This window comes from Protopterus annectens, chromosome 10.part0 (genome assembly GCF_019279795.1).
Source record: "Protopterus annectens isolate FY-2018-M chromosome 10.part0, PAN1.0, whole genome shotgun sequence".
Lineage (NCBI taxonomy): Eukaryota > Metazoa > Chordata > Ceratodontiformes > Protopteridae > Protopterus > Protopterus annectens.
In genome coordinates this window covers 1,824,673,491-1,824,692,017 of record NC_056744.1, presented here as the reverse complement: position 1 = coordinate 1,824,692,017, position 18,527 = coordinate 1,824,673,491, and the positions used below count along the sequence as shown (strand labels likewise).

At 42.7% G+C, this 18,527-nt stretch overlaps 1 protein-coding gene across 1 annotated transcript in view; it reads left to right on the top strand.

The window, feature by feature from the left end:
* Nucleotides 1–18,527, top strand: part of ITGAL (integrin subunit alpha L) — a 1,030,513-nt gene that overhangs the window by 625,293 nt on the left and 386,693 nt on the right. Inside the window, exon 16 of the mRNA XM_044086682.1 lies at nt 4,567–4,727. Within this exon, the coding sequence (XP_043942617.1) occupies nt 4,567–4,727 (161 nt within the window). The remainder of the gene's footprint in view (nt 1–4,566; nt 4,728–18,527) is intronic.

The following is an 18,527-nucleotide window of genomic DNA, read 5'->3' as shown; positions in this document are numbered from 1 at the left end:
TTTATTTCAAGAACAATGTAGTAACATTATTTATAGTATTTACAATGTTTCTGGTCTTATTCTGTATATTAGAGATCTACATATGGCTGCAGACTTTCTATCATACTTTAAGCTTTTCTATGAATACACAATTAATTCTTATCTAACCCACACTCTAACTTCCACGACCAGAATTGAATCTTTTTTTAACATTTCTGCCATGTCCCATTTACCATTATACATTATGAGTCAGATTCAATAAAGTCTACACTAAGTGTACTTGATATGTATTCAATAAAATTCTTATCACATTACATTTTTATGCCTTCTAGTCACTCAGAAAGATTACATTAAGTGTACATGTAGTCTACACTTTGTAGTAGCCTTTATGAATCTGTCAGTATTTAAAACTGCAAGAATATCAGTAGGAAAACTGAACTTAGGAGGGAGAAGGTGTGAGTTATGTCTTTTGTCTGTTTACTCAGAAAGGTATACACTTAGTGTACACTTTGTGTAGGCTTTTTGGAATCCCAGCCTATTTCTTTAACCCTTTGATTCCAAATGATCCAAATAATAAACATTTTCTAACCATTTTTCAACATATTCTTTGAATTTATCTTTATAAAAGCCATACTCAGGTGTATCCACGCTTATGCCATCTGCCCCCTTTATACCATCCAAATAATTTTCTTTTCCTAATTTTTCCCATACCTTTACTTATTATTCTTTTACATTTAAAAAAATGTTCTGCAATTCCTTCTTCACCACACTTATTACATACTCTTTCATTTATATTGTATAAGCTATAGTAGGTTTCACTGGCCTTTTCTTAGTAGTAAGTCCCCACAAAAAATCTTGACAGTCGACAATATTGTTACATCTCTCATTTCTATCTTTTAAGGCTTTACGTTTGCTTTCTTCTAATTCTTTCCAATGATATACATAGAAACATTTCCCCACTACATTTTATACCATGTTTTCCTGTCTTTTTCCAAATCTTCCATGTTTATTTTCCACTTTATGATTTTTTCTTGATAAGTCCTTATCTCCTCATTTTTCCACTCTCTTTCTCTTTTATACCTTTTCAAACTATCCCTTTCTTTATTGTATTTATGTTTTAATATTTTAGTTATTAAATTCTCATCATTATGCCTTATCCACTTGAGCAATTTATATAAATTTAAAAATGCTGTATGCACAATAGGGCTAATTAACCTGTAACTTCTTTCTTTTCCTACATACACAAGTTCTTTCTTTAGAGGGTTCAATCTGGATCCCCATATAAAAGAGACTATAATATTAAATATTTCTATTTCATATAGTACTGGTATATTAAATACTCAAGTTAAATATGTTAATTTCCAAGAACCTCTGAATTCAACAAATAAACATTTTTTCTTAAATGACAACCTATATTTGATCTTTCTTATAACATTCTTCCATTGGAAATCTAAAATCTCCTGCCTACCATATTTAATACCTAATATTTCTATTTATTGTATATTAAATTCATTTTCCTTATATTACCCTCCTATGCAAATCCTTTACTTTTCTCTTTGTTCAAACTCATACCTATTATTTGTAAACAATTATTTAAGTGCAATATTATATCATCCATCTTGATTGTTTGTCTGGATATTAATATAATGTCATCAGCATAAGTTAATATGTTAGGGATCTCAATTCCTTCTCTAGTTACATATCTTACATATGTCATATCTTGCTTGATATAACTTATTACTGCATTCATAACTAATGCAAGTATTTTACCACTAAAATGGCATCCTTGTCTAATTCCTCTCTTAATGCTTGTTTATTCACTTAACCAAACATTAATCAATACTTTTATTTTATTGCATTTATAAGTACACACATTCTATATTTTTACATATAATGTAAGAATTAAATATATCCCATAAAATTCCATGTTCTATAGAATCAAAAGCTTTGCTTAAATCACCTACCATAATTAACAGTTTATCATGTCTATTCAATATGTCGTCCACTAGTTCTCTAACTACCGTTAATAGTTCTAGGCATCCTCTACCTTTAATACTATATAACGTATCCTGTATGATATGTAAACATTTACCTTCCATCCATTTTTATGACCTTCATAAAGATTTTATAATCTGTATTATTTAATACTATAGATCTTCAATTTCGAATATCATTCTTATCACCGTTTTTCCAAATTTAAATACTCCACTGCATAGTTCCTTATAAGTAAAACCTGCATCCAGCCATTCATTTAACACTTCTTTAAAACAATTTTTATGCACTATTGTGAAATTCTTATACATCTTATAGCCTATCCCATTCAGTCCTGCAGCTGTTTCTAAATTTACTTTTCTTAATATTCTGTTCAATTCTTCTGCTGTTCTTCTCTTTACCAAGTTCCCATTATCTTGATCTGGTAATGCTTTCTCTTTCCATATCAGCTTTTGTTCTATCTTATCTCTAAACATTTCTTGAACATAATCAACAAATATTTTCATTATATTTTGATCTTGCTGTATTAAACCCTTTTCATCATTCAGTTCCCTAATTACACTGCAATCTTTCATTGTTTTACTAAGATACAGGGCTACCTCCTCTTCTTCCCTGAAGAAAGTATCTCTGTTTGAATAATACATTTTTGATTTTTTCTTGATTTAATTTTTGATTATCAAATGATTTTTCAGTTATCATACTACACTTTCTTTTCCTTCTTTACTCTTTGACAAGTTATATAACATTTTTATATTTATTCTTGAAAGAAATCCACCATTTTGACCAATGTTTATAGAATTGTCTTTTATTGATATGATCTTCCCATAATTATAAGCACATTTTCCCATTTTCCCATTTTCCTTTCCATTCTTTCTCATTTAATCTTTTTTTAAGCCTTTACTTATTTTAATAACATCTTTTTTATCTTTCAGCTCTATCCAAATAGCTCTATGAGCTGAAAAAAACAATTTCTACTACACCATCTTCCATAATCATTAATCCTTCAGATATCAAAAAATAATCTATCTCTGCTCTAAAAGGTCCCCTACTATATGTCCAGTCATTGATATTCCAAATGCTCAATTTATCATATCTCATAATTTCCATAACTTTCTTAATGTCACAATCTTTGTACTTATTTTTCCTTAAATTACAACTAAAGTCTGCTGCCATGATATTTTCCATATTTACAGCCACATAAGTTAGAATTTGATTAAACATATTTCCCTTTCTTTGTTGGTAACATTAACAGACACCACAATTAATCTGTACACCTTCTCTTTCCACCTTATATTGATAACGGTTACCCTTCGCATTATTGCTAATGTTATATCCAGAATTTTACCTCTCTTTTTTGTTAGAAATCCAATCACTGAACAAGTATCTTCACCTAGATTCCAAACTATATCACTTCTCATATCACTTCTATTTGTAGCCTGTCTTCTTTCATTAATAATTTTACATCTTGCCATATTATTACAGCTACAGCCACCTTTTTACACCATTCTGTAATACTTAACCATCTAGCTGCACTTTTTAAACTATTTACATTTATAGCTAATATTCTACAATTATCACTTTTCTTTTTCCAAAGTATACTATAGGATAAATATACTTAACCCTTCATTCTTTTCCTTTCTTTTCTTTCATGTTTAATCCTATAAATTTGCTTTTTTTTCTCTCTGTCTCCTGTCTCCTTTTACCATTAGAGTTCTTTTTTTAATTTAACAGTTTTCCAGTTGACATATTTTCATCAGTAATCTCAGACTCCTCTTCTCCTCTATTTATCTCCTCATTAAATCCCTTTTTATTGTTACCTTTATTCCTAATCTTTCTTTCTTCTTGCTTCTGTCCCTGCTCTTCTTGGTTTATTATTTCCGCTTCGTTTTGTGCGTATTCCTATTCTCCTTATCGAACATATTCACCTTTTCTAGTTTATCCTTTACCACTTTACAGTCAATTCACATATGTCCATCCTTATTACATTTATAACATTTTAATTCTCATTTTATGCATCATATCCTATTTCACCGCATAAGTAATATTCTCTTTTAACACAATTCATAACCAAATTATCTGTTTTCCACAAACAACAAACAAATAAGTTTTCAGTTGGCCCCAATATTTCCCAATCCCTTTTAGCCCTTCAGGATTTATTATACTAGGAATATGCACAATTGTACCATTTTCCATTCTCAGTATAAGGTTGTAATTCCATTTCCAAGTCCATAAACCTCTGCTATCATAAACCTTAAAACTGTCCCTCATTTCTTTGCATATATTATTCAAATGTATTTTTGAAGTCTCTTTTTCAACTTCAGTCCTGAATTATACGTTTATTGTTTTCTTCATTTATCTGTGAAAACCTTTAAGCACATATAGAGTCCATGGATCATAGTGTTTCATTTTTCATACCCCCCCCCCCGAATTTTCTATAAATTTAAGTATAAATAATGTTTTTTCTGTACAGTTTTTTTTTTGCACTTCTTTAACACCCTCAGTGTTTCTGTGACATGGAGTTGCAACAAAAGCATATATTCCCAGACTGAGTTTCTATCTGTTTCTGACTTCTTTTGCTAATATCATGTATTTCAGGTCCAGACCAGTCCTGAATGTATCTGCAACAATTAACTTCAACCCATCAAAGATTCCACTGACAAGCTTTGAGTGTTCAGAAGACTTCCGCCTTGAAACAAACCTGGCCAGTAATATTACAGTTTGCTTTGAAGTTCGCAATCTACACGATAGCAGACTTGGTAAGTCCTACCACACAGACGTGTGTCCAGATGAGCAGAGGTCATTTTCATGGGATAGGAAACTAAGCAAAAGTGCTGAATATAAAATGGTCAATGCATTCAAAAAGGAGAGCAGACAGCAGTACTGCTGAGATCGTAGTTTGTTTACATTCTTCTTAAGGACTAGAAAATTATTGTTCTTAAAGTGTTTTGTAATATTTTGGAGCTTTTCATCCCATACGCCTCAACAGAAAATGGGCTGCTACACAGTCAGACTTTACCGGTAATCAAATATCAATAAATAAATAAATAATCGAAAGGAAATTAGTATTTCCTAATTTCTGAAAGCCAGCTAGTAGAGGTACTGCAGAGGGGAAATCTGAGAACTTACAAAAGGGCATGTCTGAACACAGAGAGGCCATGCTGGCAGATTAAACACTGAAATGTAGTTTAAACTCCTTCTAGGAAAGACTGGTGATAATTGGAATGCATTATCACCAGACTAGCTGCCTACCTACTGATGATGTGGTTTAGATGAGATGGAGTCTTAACTGTGACGCAGGAGACTGGGTTCTAGTTCCTGAGGAATCAGCTGGGAGGGGCAGAGAATGAGCATTATTTTGCCAGCTCAGGTACCTGAGGGAAGGAAAGGTATTCCTGGCTAAGCTGCAAACCACAATGTAGACTGTAGACTCCAATCCTGCCTTATGTATGGGGAATGTATACTGGCAGACTCTCCTTGAAACAAGACTGGCACAGACAGACATTATTACACACTAGGTATGAGGAGGAAAGTTTCGAGGGCATCATAAAGACATCCATATTCCCAAGGATCTTTCCTGACCACAACTGAATTCAGCTCTCTGACTAACTGGTAGTCTCACGCTTGCTGGTAGTCTTACACTAGCAAGTAGTCTCACACTTGCTGATAATCTCACACTTGCTGTTAGTCTCGCACTGGCTGGTAGTCTCACACTTGTTGAAAGTCTCACACTTGCTGGTAGTCTCACACTAGCTAGCAGTTTCACACTAGCTGGTAGTCTCACACTTACTGGTAGTCTCACACTAGCTGGTAGTCTCACACTTGCTGGTAGTCTCTCTCTAGCTGATAGCCTCACATTAGCTGGTAGTTTCACACTAGCTGATAGTCTCACACTTGTTGATAGTCTCACACTAGCTGATAGTCTCACTCTTACTGGTTGCCTCACATTAACTGATAGTCTCACACAAGCTGGTAGTCTCACACTAGCTAGTAGCCACACATTAGCTGCTAGTCTCACACTTGCTGGTAGTCTCACACTAGCTAGTAGTCTCACACGAGCTGGTAGTCTCACACTTGCTGGTAGTCTCACACTAGCTGGTAGTCTCACACGAGCTGGTAGTCTCACACGAGCTGGTAGTCTCACACTTGCTGGTAGTCTCCCACTAGCTGGTAATCTCACACTTGCTGGTGGTCTCAAAGTAGCTGGCAGTCTCACACTAGCTGGTAGTCTCACACTTGCTGGTAGTCACACACTAGCTGGTAGTCTCACACTTGCTGGTAGTCTCACACTAGCTGGTAGTCTCACACTTGCTGGTAGTCTCATACTAGCTGGTAGTCTCAAACTTGCTGGTGGTCTCACACCAGCTGGTAGCCTCACATTAGCTGGTAGTCTCACACTTGCTGATAGTCTCACACTTGCTGATAGTCTCACACTAGCTGATAGTCCCACACGAGCTGGTAGTCTCACACTTACTGGTAGTCTCACACTTACTTGTAGCCTCACACTAGCTGGTAGTCTCACACTTGCTGATAGTCTCACACGAGCTGGTAGTCTGACACTTGCTGGTGGTCTCACACTAGCTGGTAGCCTCACACTAGCTGGTAGCCTCACACTAGCTGGTAGTCTCACACTAGCTGGTAGTCTCACACTTGCTGATAGTCTCACACTAGCTGGTAGTCTCACACTAGCTGGTAGTCTCACACTTGCTGATAGTCTCACACTTGCTGATAGTCTCACACTAGTTGATAGTCTCACTCTTACTGGTAGCCTCACATTAACTGACAGTCTCACACTAGCTGGTAGTCTCACACTAGCTGGTAGTCTCACACTTACTGGTAGTCTCACACTTGCTGAAAGTCTCACACTAGCTGGTAGTCTCACACTTGCTGATAGTCTCACATGAGCTGGTAGTCTCACAAGAGCTGGTAGTCTCACACTTGCTGGTATTTCCACATTTGCTGGTGGTCTCACACTAGATGGTTGTCTCACACTAGATGGTAGCCACACATTAGCTGCTAGTCTCACACTTGCTAGTAGTCTCACACTAGCTAGTAGTCTCAGACTTGCTGATAGTCTCACACTTGCTGTTAGTCTCACACTGGCTGGTAGTCTCACACTTTGTGATACTCTAAGACTTACTAGTAGTCTCACACTTGCTGATAGTTTCACACTTGCTGATAGTCTCATACTTGCTGGTAGTCTCACACTAGCTGGTAGCCTCACACTAGCTGGTAGCCTCACATTAGCTGGTAGTCTCACACTAGCTGATAGTCTCACATGAGCTGGTATTCTCACACGTACTGCTAGTCTCACACTAGCTGGTAGTCTCACACTAGCTGATAGTCTCACACGAACTGGTAGTCTCACACTTGCTGATAGTCTCACACTTGCTGATAGTCTCACACTTGCTGATAGTCTCACACTAGCTGGTAGTCTCACACTAGCTGATAGTCTCATACTTGCTGGTGGTCTCACACTTGCTGATAGTCTCACACTTGCTGGTAGTCTCACACCAGCTGGTAGTCTCACACTTTGTGATAGTCTCACACTAGCTGGTAGTCTCACACTAGCTGGTAGCCTCACATTAGCTGGTAGTCTCACACTAGCTGGTAGTCTCACACTAGCTGGTAGCCTCACATTAGCTGGTAGCTTCACATTAGCTGGTAGTCTCACACTTACTGGTAGTCTCACACTTGCTGATAGTCTCACACTGGCTGGTAGTCTCACACTTGCTGATAGTCTCACACAAGCTGGTAGTCTCACACTTGCTGGTAGTCTCACACTAGCTGGTAATCTCACACGAGCTGGTAGCCTAACATGAGCTGGTAGTCTCACACTTGCTGGTAGTCTCCCACTAGCTGGTAATCTCACACTTGCTGGTGGTCTCAAAGTAGCTGGTAGTCTCACACTAGCTGGTAGTCTCACACTAGCTGGTAGTCTCACACTTGCTGGTATTTCCACACTTGCTGGTGGTCTCACACTAGATGGTTGTCTCACACTAGATGGTTGTCTCACACTAGATGGTAGCCACACATTAGCTGCTAGTCTCACACTTGCTGGTAGTCTCACACAAGCTAGTAGTCTCAGACTTGCTGATAGTCTCACACTTGCTGTTAGTCTCACACTGGCTGGTAGTCTCACACTTTGTGATACTCTCAGACTTACTGGTAGTCTCACACTTGCTGATAGTCTCACACTTGCTGATAGTCTCACACTAGCTGATAGTCTCACTCTTACTGGTAGCCTCACATTAACTGATAGTCTCACACTAGCTGGTAGTCTCAAACTTGCAGATAGTCTCACATGAGCTGGTAATCTCACATTTGCTGGTAGTCTCACACTTGCTGGTATTTCGACACTTGCTGGTGGTCTCACACTGCTGGTGGTCTCACACTAGATGGTTGTCTCACACTAGCTGGTAGCCACACATTAGCTGCTAGTCTCACACTTGCTGGTAGTCTCACACTAGCAAGTAGTCTCAGACTTGCTGATAGTCTCACACTTGCTGTTAGTCTCACACTGGCTGGTAGTCTCGCACTTTGTGATACTGTCACACTTACTGGTAGTCTCACACTTGCTGATAGTCTCACACTTGCTGATAGTCTCATACTTGCTGGTAGTCTCACACTAGCTGGTAGCCTCACACTACCTGGTAGCCTCACATTAGCTGGTAGTCTCACACTTGCTGATAATTTCACACTAGCTAGTAGCCTCACATTAGCTGGTAGTCTCACACTAGCTGATAGTCTCACATGAGCTGGTATTCTCACACTTACTGGTAGTCTCACACAAGCTGGTAGTCTCACACTAGCTGATAGTCTCATACTTGCTGGTGGCCTCACACTTGCTGAGAGTCTCACACTTGCTGATAATCTCACACTAGCTGATAGTCTCACATTAGCTGGTAGTCTCACACTTGCTGATAGTCTCACACTTGCTGATAGTCTCACACTTGCTGATAGTCTCACATGAGCTGATAGTCTCACACTAGCTGGTAGTCTCATACTTTGTGATAGTCTCACACTAGCTGGTAGTCTCACACTAGCTGGTAGCCTCACATTAGCTGGTAGTCCCACACTAGCTGGTAGTCTCACACTAGCTGGTAGCTTCACATTAGCTGGTAGTCTCACACTAGCTGGTAGTCTCACACTTACTGGTAGTCTCAGACTTGCTGATAGTCTCACACTAGCTGGTAGTCTCACACTTGCTGATAATCTCACACAAGCTGGTAGTCTCACACTTGCTGGTAGTCTCACACTAGCTGGTAGTCTCACACTTGCTGGTAGTTTCACACTTGCTGGTGGTCTCACACTAGATGGTTGTCTCACACTAGCTGGTAGCCACACATTATCTGGTAATCTCACACTAGCTGGTAGTCTCACACTAGCTGGTAGCCACACATTAGCTGCTAGTCTCACACTTGCTGGTAGTCTCACACTAGCTAGTAGTCTCACACGAGCTGGTAGTCTCACACTTGCTGGCAGTCTCACACTAGCTGGTAGTCTCACATGAGCTGGTAGTCTCACACTTGCTAGTAGTCTCACACTAGCTGGTAATCTCACACTTGCTGGTGGTCTCAAACTATCTGGTAGTCTCACACTTGCTGGTAGTCTCACACTAGCTGGTAGTCTCACACTTGCTGGTAGTCTCACACTTGCTGGTGGTCTCCCACTAGATGGTAGTCTCACACTTGCTGGTGGTCTCCCACTTGATGGTAGTCTCACACTCACACTTGCTGGTGGTCTCCCACTAGATGGTAGTCTCACACTTGCTGGTTGTCTCACATTAGCTGGCAGTCTCACACTTGCTGATAGTCTCACACTAGCTGGTAGTCTCACACTAGCTGGTAGTCTCATACTTTCTGATAGTCTCACACTTGCTGGTGTTCTCCCACTAGATGGTAGTCTCACACTTGCTGGTAGTCTCACACTAGCTGGTAGTCTCACACTAGCTGGTAGTCTCACACTTACTGGTAGTTTCACACTAGATGGTAGTCTCACGTTAGATGGTAGTCTCACACTAGCTGGTAGTCTCACACTTGCTGGTAGTCTCATACTACCTGGTAGTCTCACACTTGCTGGTGGTCTCACACTAGCTGGTAGCCTCACATTAGCTGGTAGTCTCACAATTGCTGATAGTCTCACACTTGCTGATAGTCTCACACTAGATGATAGTCCCACACGAGCTGGTAGTCTCACACTTACTGGTAGTCTCACACTTACTGGTAGTCTCACACTTACTTGTAGTCTCACACTAGCTGGTAGTCTCACACTTGCTGATAGTCTTATATGAGCTGGTAGTCTGACACTTGCTGGTGGTCTCACACTAGCTGGTAGCCTCACATTAGCTGGTAGTCGCACACTTGCTGATAGTCTCACACTTGCTGATAGTCTCACACTAGATGATAGTCCCACACGAGCTGGTAGTCTCACACTTACTGGTAGTCTCACACTTACTGGTAGTCTCACACTTACTTGTAGTCTCACACTAGCTGATAGTCTCACACTTGCTGATAGTCTTATATGAGCTGGTAGTCTGACACTTGCTGGTGGTCTCACACTAGCTGGTAGCCTCACATTAGCTGGTAGTCTCACACTGGCTGGTGGTCTCACACTTGCTGATAGTCTCACACTTGCTGATAGTCTCACACTTACTGATAGCCTCACATTAACTGATAGTCTCACACTAGCTGGTAGTCTCACACTAGCTGGTAGTCTCACACTTGCTGATAGTCTCACACTTGCTGATAGTCTCACACTAGCTGGTAGTCTCACACTTGCTGATAGTCTCACACTTGCTGATAGTCTCACACTTGCTGATAGTCTCACACTAGTTGATAGTCTCACTCTTACTGGTAGCCTCACATTAACTGATAGTCTCACACTAGCTGGTGGTCTCACACTAGCTGGTAGTCTCACACTTACTGGTAGTCCCACACTTGCTGAAAGTCTCACACTAGCTGGTAGTCTCACACTTGCTGATAGTCTCACATGAGCTGGTAATCTCACATTTGCTGGTAGTCTCACACTAGCTGGTAGTCTCACACTTGCTGGTATTTCGACACTTGCTGGTGGTCTCACACTAGATGGTTGTCTCACACTAGATGGTAGCCACACATTAGCTGCTAGTCTCACACTTGCTAGTAGTCTCACACTAGCTAGTAGTCTCAGACTTGCTGATAGTCTCACACTTGCTGTTAGTCTAACACTGGCTGGTAGTCTCACACTTTGTGATACTCTCAGACTTACTAGTAGTCTCACACTTGCTGATAGTCTCACACTTGCTGATAGTCTCATACTTGCTGGTAGTCTCACACTAGCTGGTAGCCTCACACTAGCTGGTAGCCTCACATTAGCTGGTAGTCTCACACTTGCTGATAGTTTCACACTAGCTGGTAGCCTCACATTAGCTGGTAGTCTCACACTAGCTGATAGTCTCACACTAGCTGGTAGTCTCACACTAGCTGATAGTCTCACACTTGCTGATAGTCTCACACTAGCTGGTAGCCTCACACTACCTGGTAGCCTCACATTAGCTGGTAGTCTCACTTGCTGGTAGTCTCACACTTGCTGATAGTCTCACACTTGCTGGTAGTCTCACACTAGCTGGTAGGCTCACACTAGCTGATAGTCTCACTTGCTGGTAGTCTCACACTTACTGGTAGTCTCACACTAGCTGGTAGTCTCACACTTGCTGATAGTCTCACACTAGCTGGTAGTCTCACACTAGCTGGTAGTCTCACACTTGCTGATAGTCTCACACTAGCTGGTAGTCTCACACTTGCTGATAGTCTTTCACTACCTGGTAGTCTCACACTTGCTGGTAGCCTCATATTAGCTGGTAGTCTCACACTTGCTGATAGTCTCACACTTGCTGATAGTCTCACAATAGCTGATTGTCTCACTCTTACTGGTAGCCTCACATTAACTGATAGTCTCACACTAGCTGGTAGTCTCAAACTTGCTGATAGTCTCACATGAGCTGGGAATCTCACATTTGCTGGTAGTCTCACACTAGATGGTTGTCTCACACTAGCTGGTAGCCTCACATTAGCTGGTAGTCTCTCACTTACTGGTAGTCTCACACTAGCTGGTAGTCTCACACTTGCTGATAGTCTTTCACTAGCTGGTAGTCTCACACTAGCTGGTAGCCTCACATTAGCTGGTAGTCTCACACTAGCTGGTAGTCTCACACTTACTGGTAGTCTCACACTTGCTGATAGTCTCACACTACCTGGTAGTCTCACACTTGCTGATAGTCTCACACTAGCTGGTAGTCTCACACTTGCTGGTAGTCTCACACTAGCTGGTAGTCTCACACTAGCTGGTAGCCTCACATTAGCTGGTAGCTTCACATTAGCTGGTAGTCTCACACTATCTGGTAGTCTCACACTTACTGGTAGTCTCACACTTGCTGATAGTCTCACACTGGCTGGTAGTCTCACACTTGCTGATAGTCTCACACAAGCTGGTAGTCTCACACTTGCTGGTAGTCTCACACTAGCTGGTAGTCTCACACTTGCTGGTAGTCTCACACTTGCTGGTGGTCTCACACTAGCTGGTAGTCTCACACTTGCTGGTAGTCTCACACTAGCTGGTAGTCTCACACAAGCTGGTAGTCTCACACTTGCTGGTAGTCTCACACTAGCTGGTAGTCTCACACGAGCTGGTAGTCTCACACGAGCTGGTAGTCTCACACTTGCTAGTAGTCTCCCACTAGCTGGTAATCTCACACTTGCTGGTGGTCTCACACTTGCTGGTAGTCTCACACTAGCTGGTAGTCTCACACTTGCTGGTAGTCTCACACTTGCTGATAGTCTCACACTTGCTGGTAGTCTCACACTAGCTGGTAGTCTCACACTTGCTGGTAGTCTCACACTTGCTGGTAGTCTCACACTAGCTGGTAGTAGTCTCACACTTGCTGGTAGTCTCACACTTGCTGGTAGTCTCACACTAGCTGGTAGTCTCACACTTGCTGGTAGTCTCACACTTGCTGGTAGTCTCACACTCACACTTGCTGGTAGTCTCACACTAGCTGGTAGTCTCACACTTGCTGGTAGTCTCACATTAGCTGGTAGTCTCACACTTGCTGATAGTCTCACACTAGCTGGTAGTCTCACACTAGCTGGTAGTCTCACACTTGCTGGTAGTCTCACACTTGCTGATAGTCTCACACTGCTGATAGTCACACTAGCTGGTAGTCTCACACTAGCTGGTAGTCTCACACTTGCTGGTAGTCTCACACTAGCTGGTAGTCTCACACTTGCTGGTAGTCTCACATTAACTGGTAGTCTCACACTAGCTGGTAGTCTCACACTTGCTGGTAGTCTCACACTTGCTGGTAGTCTCACACTTGCTGGTAGTCTCACACTTGCTGGTAGTCTCACACTAGCTGGTAGTCTCACACTTGCTGGTAGTCTCACACTAGCTGGTAGTCTCACACTTGCTGGTAGTCTCACACTAGCTGGTAGTCTCACACTAGCTGGTAGTCTCACACTTGCTGATAGTCTCACACTTGCTGATAGTCTCACACTAGCTGGTAGTCTCTCACTTACTGGTAGTCTCACACTAGCTGGTAGTCTCACACTTGCTGATAGTCTCACACTAGCTGGTAGTCTCACACTTGCTGATAGTCTTTCACTAGCTGGTAGTCTCACACTTACTGGTAGTCTCACACTTGCTGGTAGCCTCACATTAGCTGGTAGTCTCACACTTGCTGATAGTCTCACACTTGCTGATAGTCTCACACTAGCTGATTGTCTCACACTAGCTGGTAGTCTCACACTTGCTGGTAGTCTCACACTAGCTGGTAGTCTCACACTAGCTGGTAGTCTCACACTAGCTGATAATCTCACACTAGCTGGTAGTCTCACACTTGCTGATAGTCTCACACTAGCTGGTAGCCTCACACTAGCTGGTAGTCTCACTTGCTGATAGTCTCACACTTACTGGTAGTCTCACACTAGCTGGTAGACTCACACTTACTGGTAGTCTCAAACTTGCTGGTAGTCTCACACTTGCTGGTAGTCTCACACTTGCTGGTAGTCTCACACTAGCTGGTAGTCTCACACTAGGTGGTAGTCTCACACTTGCTGGTAGTCTCACACTAGCTGGTAGTCTCACACTTGCTGGTAGTCTCACACTAGCTGGTAGTCTCACACTAGCTGGTAGACTCACACTTACTGGTAGTCTCACACTTGCTGGTAGTCTCACACTTGCTGGTAGTCTCACACTAGCTGGTAGTCTCACACTTGCTGATAGTCTCTCACTAGCTGGTAGTCTCACACTTGCTGATAGTCTTTCACTAGCTGGTAGTCTCACACTTGCTGGTAGTCTCACACTTGCTGATAGTCTCACACTTGCTGGTAGTCTCACTCTCACACTTGCTGGTAGTCTCACACTTGCTGATAGTCTCACACTAGCTGGTAGTCTCACACTAGCTGGTAGTCTCACACTAGCTGGTAGTCTCACACTTGCTGGTAGTCTCACACTTGCTGGTAGTCTCACACTAGCTGGTAGTCTCACACTTGCTGGTAGTCTCACACTGGCTGGTAGTCTCACATTTGCTGGTAGTCTCACACTAGCTGGTAGTCTCACACTTGCTGGTATTTCGACACTTGCTGGTGGTCTCACACTAGATGGTTGTCTCACACTAGCTGGTAGCCTCACATTAGCTGGTAGTCTCACACTTACTGGTAGTCTCACACTAGCTGGTAGTCTCACACTTGCTGATAGTCTCACACTAGCTGGTAGTCTCACACTTGCTGATAGTCTTTCACTAGCTGGTAGTCTCACACTTACTGGTAGTCTCACACTTGCTGATAGTCTCACAATAGCTGATTGTCTCACTCTTACTGGTAGCCTCACATTAACTGATAGTCTCACACTAGCTGGTAGTCTCACACTTGCTGATAGTCTCACACTAGTTGATAGTCTCACACATGCTGATAGTCACACTAGCTGGTAGTCTCACACTAGCTGGTAGCCTCACACTAGCTGGTAGTCTCACTTGCTGATAGTCTCACACTTACTGGTAGTCTCACACTAGCTGGTAGTCTTACACTTGCTGGTAGTCTCACACTTGCTGGTAGTCTCACACTAGCTGGTAGTCTCACACTAGCTGGTAGTCTCACACTTGCTGATAGTCTCACACTAGCTGATAGTCTCACACTAGCTGGTAGTCTCACACTTGCTGGTAGTCTCTCACTTACTGGTAGTCTCACACTAGCTGGTAGTCTCACACTTGCTGATAGTCTTTCACTAGCTGGTAGTCTCACACTTACTGGTAGTCTCACACTTGCTGATAGTCTCACACTACCTAGTAGTCTCACACTTGTTGATAGTCTCACACTTGCTGATAGTCTCACACTAGTTGATAGTCTCACACATGCTGATAGTCACACTAGCTGGTAGTCTCACACTTACTGGTAGTCTCACACTTGCTGAAAGTCTCACACTAGCTGGTAGTCTCACACTTGCTGGTAGCCTCACATTAGCTGGTAGTCTCACACTTGCTGATAGTCTCACACTAGCTGGTAGTCTTACACTTGCTGGTAGTCTTACACTAGCTGGTAGACTCACACTTACTGGTAGTCTCACACTTGCTGGTAGCCTCACATTAGCTGGTAGTCTCACACTTGCTGATAGTCTCACACTTGCTGATAGTCTCACACTAGCTGGTAGTCTCACATTAGCTGGTAGTCTCACACTTGCTGGTAGTCTCACACTAGCTGGTAGTCTCACACTTGCTGGTAGTCTCACACTTGCTGATAGTCTCACACTAGCTGGTAGTCTCACACTTACTGGTAGTCTCACACTAGCTGGTAGTCTCACACTTGCTGGTAGTCTCACACTTGCTGGTAGTCTCACACTAGCTGGTAGTCTCACACTTGCTGATAGTCTCACACTAGCTGGTAGTCTCACACTAGCTGGTAGTTTCACACTTGCTCATGGTCTCCCATTAGATGCTAGTCTCGCACTTGCTGGCAGTCTCACATTAACTGGTAGTCTCACACTAGCTTACAGTCTCACACTTGCTGGTAGTCTCACACTTGCTGGTAGTCTCACACAAGCTGGAGGTCCCACATTTACTGATAGACTCAGACTTGCTGGTAGTCTCACACTAGCTGGTAGTCTCACATGTGCCGGTAGTCTCACACTAGCTGGTAGTCTCACACTTGCTGGTAGCCTCACACTAGCTGATAGTCTTACACTTGCTGGTAGTCTCACACTAGCCGGTAGTCTCACACTAGCTTATAGTCTCACACTTGCTGGTAGTCTCACACAAGTTAGAGGTCTCACATTTACTGATAGACTCAGACTTGCTGTTAGCCTCACACTAGCTGGTAGTCTCACACTAGCTGGTAGTCTCACACTTGCTGGTAGTCTCACACAAGCTGGAGGTCTCACATTTACTGATAGACTCAGACTTGCTGGTAGCCTCACACTAGCTGGTAGTCTCACACTAGCTGATAGTCTCACACTTGCTGGTAGTGTCACACTAGCTGGTAGTCTCACACTTGCTGATAGTCTCACACTAGCTGGTAGTCTCACATGTGCCAGTAGTCTCACACTAGCTGGTAGTCTCACACTACCTGGTAATATGTCTACATCCAAGGTACGTCCACCTACTGAAAATGTGAATGTCCCAAATAACAGATGAAGAGGCTTGATAACTGGGATGGTGAGGGCCAAAAACATATAAAATAAGATGACTAGAAAAGTGACGGGGGAGGAGCAAACAAATAAAGATGTGTATCTCCCTCTACTGCCAGGTGATGCCATTAGGAAGGAGCATCTACCAACCACCAATGCTATGATTTAGCATAATAAGTTTTTTTTTCCCAGCTGGAGATCTGCATTTGAATCCAATCACTTTCCACTCACACACAGACACAGACTTGCTGGTAGCCTCACACTAGCTGGTAGTCTCACACTTCCTGATAGTCTCACACTAGCTGGTAGTCTCACACTAGCTGGTAGTCTCACACTTGCTGGTGGTCTCCCACTAGATGGTAGTCTCACACTTGCTGGTAGTCTCACTTGCTGATAGTCTCACGCTTACTGGTAGTCTCACACTACCTAGTAGTCTCACACTTGTTGATAGTCTCGCACTTGCTGATAGTCTCACACTAGCTGGTAGCCTCACACTAGCTGGTAGTCTCACTTGCTGATAGTCTCACACTTACTGGTAGTCTCACACTAGCTGGTAGTCTTACACTTGCTGGTAGTCTTACACTAGCTGGTAGACTCACACTTACTGGTAGTCTCACACTTGCTGATAGTCTCACACTAGCCGGTAGTCTCACACTTGCTGATAGTCTCACACTAGCTGGTAGTCTCACACTTGCTGGTAGCCTCACATTAGCTGGTAGTCTCACACTTGCTGATAGTCTCACACTTGCTGATAGTCTCACACTAGCTGATTGTCTCACTCTTACTGGTAGCCTCACATTAACTGATAGTCTCACACTAGCTGGTAGTCTCACACTAGCTGATAATCTCACACTAGCTGATAGTCTCACACTTGCTGATAGTCTCACACTCGCTGATAGTCTCACACTAGCTGGTAGCCTCACACTAGCTGGTAGTCTCACTTGCTGATAGTCTCACACTTACTGGTAATCTCACACTTGCTGGTAGTCTCACACTAGCTGGTAGTCTCACACTTGCTGGTAGTCTCACACTAGCTGGTAGTCTCACACTAGCTGGTAGTCTCACACTTACTGGTAGTCTCAAACTTGCTGATAGTCTCTCACTAGCTGGTAGTCTCACACTTACTGGTATTCTCACACTAGCTGGTAGTCTCACACTTGCTGGTAGTCTCACACTAGCTGGTAGTCTCACACTAGTTGGTAGTCTCACACTTACTGGTAGTCTCAAAATTGCTGATAGTCTCTGACTAGCTGGTAGTCTCACACTTACTGGTAGTCTCACACTTGATGATAGTCTCACACATGCTGATAGTCACACTAGCTGGTAGTCTCACACTAGCTGGTAGCCTCACACTAGCTGGTAGTCTCACTTGCTGATATTCTCACACTTACTGGTAATCTCACACTTGCTGGTAGTCTCACACTAGGTGGTAATCTCACACTTGCTGGTAGTCTCACACTAGCTGGTAGTCTCACACTAGCTGGTAGTCTCACACTTGCTGATAGTCTCACACTTGCTGATAGCCTCACACTAGCTGGTAATCTCACACTTGCTGGTAGCCTCACATTAGCTGGTAGTCTCAGACTTGCTGATAGTCTCACACTTGCTGATAGTCTCACACTAGCTGATAGTCTCACTTACTGGTAGCCTCACATTAACTGATAGTCTCACGATAGCTGGCAGTCTCACACTAGCTGGTAGTCTCACACTTGCTGATAGTCTCACACTTGCTGATAGTCGCACACTAGCTGGTAGTCTCACACTAGCTGGTAGTCTCACTTGCTGATAGTCTCACACTTACTGGTAATCTCACACTTGCTGGTAGTCTCACACTAGCTGGTAGTCTCACACTTGCTGGTAGTCTCACACTAGCTGGTAGTCTCACACTTACTGGTAGTCTCACA